The sequence below is a fragment of the Euphorbia lathyris genome, chromosome 2 (assembly GCF_963576675.1).
Source record: "Euphorbia lathyris chromosome 2, ddEupLath1.1, whole genome shotgun sequence".
NCBI classification, from domain to species: Eukaryota; Viridiplantae; Streptophyta; class Magnoliopsida; order Malpighiales; family Euphorbiaceae; genus Euphorbia; species Euphorbia lathyris.
Genome location: NC_088911.1, coordinates 76,578,101 through 76,582,385, shown reverse-complemented (window position 1 = coordinate 76,582,385; position 4,285 = coordinate 76,578,101). Strand labels below are relative to the sequence as shown.

Below are 4,285 nucleotides of genomic sequence, written 5' to 3'. Positions count from 1 at the left end.
TTTTACAAAAACAGAATAATCAACAATAAATTTATTATATATTCAACAGTTAACAATCAAATATAATTAGCTATTATAGCTAGTTATTACTTAGATTGTATATCCTGTATAAATAGGTTATAAATCTTATTCTTTTAAATATAATATACAAGAATACAACAAATTCTTGTGGCATGAGCATTTGAGCGCACTCTACTTGTTCCATAATATGGCCATCAATCCAGAATATCATTATACTAGAAAGAGACATTGACAACCAGATATCCTCACTCCAGGGATACAAATAATTCTTGTTTTTCATTCAGCTAAAAGATGGCTTTTGTCTTTTCAGAAAAAACTCCTTCATCAAAGACTGGAATTTGTAACCATGTCATTTTTAGCTAAACTTATGATTATTAAGTTATAACTGCTACCTATTTACAGAAAACATTCATATCTTTATTTTCAACAAACTTGTAAATCTTACATCTATCTATCTCACTATTCTTTCCAGATTCGTCCAGCCACTTTCAGCTTCAACTCCTGCTGATCACCTCCTGAGAAGAAAAGTGCCATATTTCTCTGAATGATGAGTCCGTCTTGGCTATCTCTAACTTTCTTATGGCTATCGCGGATGCTTCTTGGAATTCCTTGCCATATAAGCTTTCTTCCATTCCCCCCAACTTCCAAACTGTAACTAAATTGCCTTGCCTCATCATCACTGCCCATAAATCTCAGGAATGCCATGTATACAGGCGCCATTCCTATCTGAAATGCCTCAAAGTGCAAACAGAACTGTCTCCCAAAACAATTAAATATCTGCACCAAACCAACATTTCAAGAATGAAAAACATCTAGTGGTGTAGTGTAGACTTCTCATGAGAAACAATCCTACAATGGGTTAGCAGGAATCAAAAGAAGCATAGGGATTTCACTTCAAATTTATGCAATGGATACCTAACTGGAGGACCACATGAACTAACTGGCTCAAAGTCCTTTGCCATTTATGATTCCAAAAATATCAAAACATAAGCAGTTTCAGCAACTACTTTCTTTGTCAGGACCCAGCTCAATGACCGCGAGTGGCACTAAAATGGGTAAGCTTAGACCCAACCTAATCTCTACAAGCCTTGTAACAGCACAGTCATTTTCACAGAATTTTTATAGAACTCTTATAACACATGCAAAAAAAATGAAAGACATTCTAATTAAGCAGAAACAGTAAGTACATATTGCGGGAGAAATCCTCAAAATTTTCATCTACTTTTTATGAGTCTATAGCAAAAGGTGATAAAATAAAAAGGAGTTGCAGAAGTTCAAGAATGATCTTACCGATAAAAAGGGAATATTTCAAGCTCTTTAATTTAATGATATACAACTATCATATCATATTCATCTTTAAAGAGAGAGAGAAGAAAATCAAATTCATGTATGCTCAATAAGAATCTTACAGATAACTTGAGTTGAAAAAGAAGAATCTTACAGTTAACATCCATGTAGCATTATCAATTTCTTGCGGATTGGATTTGACATATCTATGATTGAAGGTACAGCCATCGTGCATATCAACCTTGTGGTCATGCTTGAGATGCATTACAAGGAGATGGACATCACCAGTGACTGTACATTCAGCCCCAGCATACGGGCAGTTGTATGGACGATATTTGCAATTCTTCTCATGCTTAAGATTGCCATAATATGGAAATATATCAGGACAACCCATAATCTGATATTTGCATGGAAGTTCTAGTGATTCTGCAACTTTCTCCAAAGCCAAACATCTTATATTTCCAAGCTCTCCACGGCAGGTGGGACAAGAGTTGTGAACTCTAGCCTTGCAGGACGAACATAGAGTATGACCATTTGGGCACTGAAATAGATAATCAAGAACTTTGTCATGATCAAGGTGGAGATTATCATGTTGTTGGCACTATGCTTATTATGCATTGTCAATTTAACCAAGAATCCATTCGAGAAGTGTTTTCCTTCTCACAGATATGGAGTTTAAAGCACAGACAGTCCCCCAACTAGGGGGTTTGTTTCGCCATGACCACAAAATTTTAATTGCTGTCACTAAAACCCCTTGTTTTGATTAAATTTCACCAAAACTCTTTCTAGAAGAAATCAATAGAATCCTCAGTGGAATGATGCTGTGGACTCTGTATAAGGTCATTAATTGGACATGTCATGTCCATCTCACATCCACATCATCTCCAAAATTATTTTATTTTTGCTCATGACATGTCTAGTTAATGGGTTTATACAATTTTAGTGAATTATGCTGGACTGGAAATGATTCTAAAGAAATTCAATCAAAGTATACGGATCATGACATGAATTATTATTATTTTGTGGCCGTGGTGAAACAACCCTCGAGTTTGGGGACTATCTATGCATTCAACCCCATAGATATTAGGTGCATACTATTTTGCAAGTAGTGTATGATTGAACATCATCCATTTTACCATTAAAACTAACCAACCATAATCCATTCCCTAAACATTTCACACAGAATTAAAAAGGAACCTTGGCCATTTCTTTGAATATCCTTCAAAAGAGCATACCTGATAAATGGGAGGATACATTAAGTTCATGCAGACAGGACACTCAAGTAGGTTCTGCACATCACTAGTTGATGACGTTCCAACATTTCCAGAAAAACGGCTTGTGGCTTTTCTGAAAGGGGAATCTCTTAACTCCGAACTAGAAGTGGATGTATCATAATCAGCGAATGAGATACGTGACTCAATCATCTCCTTACAGAGTATACCACCAGGAGCCATTATCCCTTTATCTCAGATGTTAATTGCTAAGCACTATGGTGTCTATTTCAAAATCAGAATCACTCAACAAATTTTCTGGCATTCATAACTGGATTTATCCTGCCAAACATAATTAGCCATAAATTGTTTTGCACATGAAAATGCAAAATATATTTCCAATTTAAATATCAAAATAACATAATTTTAAGTTCATAAGAACCAAATAGCAATCATATTTTACTGTACCAAATCATGTTATAGCAAAGAGAAGATTTAATGCTGCTCACAATTATATAAAATTCATCAAATGTCAAATACCAGAATTCATGTAGCTACCAGTTTAAATTTAGTGCCCCATAGATCATGATCAGCATAATAAAAAAAGGTGGCTTCTGACTAAGAACTGAACCAGTTCAAAGATTTAATTACAAAATTAGCAGCTACAAAGAACAGTGTGAACCCACAAAATGCGATATATCACTCAATCAAAAATATGATTACTGCAGAAGAACGTAGGAAAATCCCTTCTCTGCTCCTATGTTTTTGGATGATATTTTGGGATTTCACAATCTAGCATTGCACAGAAAATGGGTAAGTAAAGCAACCGATAAAAGAAAATTTCACGATTAAAGGAAACTACCCAGGTAGAAACTAAGCCAGAATCATCCATTCGAACTTGAAACAATAATAAAAAAAAAACCCCCAAATAATTATCTAAGCAACAACACATAAAACCAGAAACAAAGGAAATTGAGAGAATTGAAGAAAAATCTGACCAGGAAATTGGAAACCCAGATGAGTAAATGGGGTTTGAAACTTGATCAATCATAGAGAGATGGGAGAGAGAGTGAATATTCAATTGAATTGAATCAAAGTCTTTTAGTGTCCAATAATTGCATAAATTGAGGACGGACACCAAGGAAAGATTGAGGAGAAGCAACAGGAATCCCTAGTGACGTGGAGAAAGGAGCGGGATTGCAGGCCTCCGGGAATTGCGTGTAAAACCTCCTTGTTAGAACAAAACTATTCTTCACAAATTGGATCTGCCTATTCCCTGCATTATCTCTATTGTTTACTCTATTTCTTTTTCCGTTTGCTTTTAATATTAAAATGTTTACATCATATAAATGAAAATGAAAACTAGGTTTTCTCAACGGTAGAAGTAAATCGTATCAACAAACAGTAGACAACAGCTGCATCTCAAATGGGACTCTCAATCTTTGCAAGTTTTGTTATTTTTCTTATATAATGTATTTTGTTTGTATTTATTGTTTTTATTATATAATGCATAAATTATAATTTCATTTCTTTTTATGATTGGCTAGTGGATGCCAACATGATAAGATATCAATAACATGATATAGCGAGGTTTAAAGCTTCGACAGTTAAAATATCAAAATAGGTTTAAAGTTTGCGAAAAGTATCAATTTAGTTCCACATATTAAAAAACATCAATATATATTTAACTTTTTAAATAATATTAATTTAGATTTCGATGATAAAATATAACACGATATTTATATTAATTCGTTAAGTTCTGATTT

At 34.0% G+C, this 4,285-nt stretch overlaps 1 protein-coding gene across 1 annotated transcript; it reads right to left on the bottom strand.

Annotated features, from left to right (window-relative positions):
- Window positions 1-209: 209 nt before the first annotated feature.
- LOC136218648 (E3 ubiquitin-protein ligase SINAT2-like) lies at window positions 210-3,956 on the bottom strand. The gene is made up of 4 exons (XM_066005665.1): window positions 3,518-3,956; window positions 2,544-2,861; window positions 1,463-1,849; window positions 210-798 (listed from the first exon to the last, which is right to left on the bottom strand). The coding sequence occupies exons 2-4, from the start codon at window positions 2,760-2,762 to the stop codon at window positions 481-483; spliced, it is 924 nt and encodes a 307-aa protein (XP_065861737.1). The 5' UTR covers window positions 2,763-2,861; window positions 3,518-3,956; the 3' UTR covers window positions 210-480.
- Window positions 3,957-4,285: the final 329 nt, after the last annotated feature.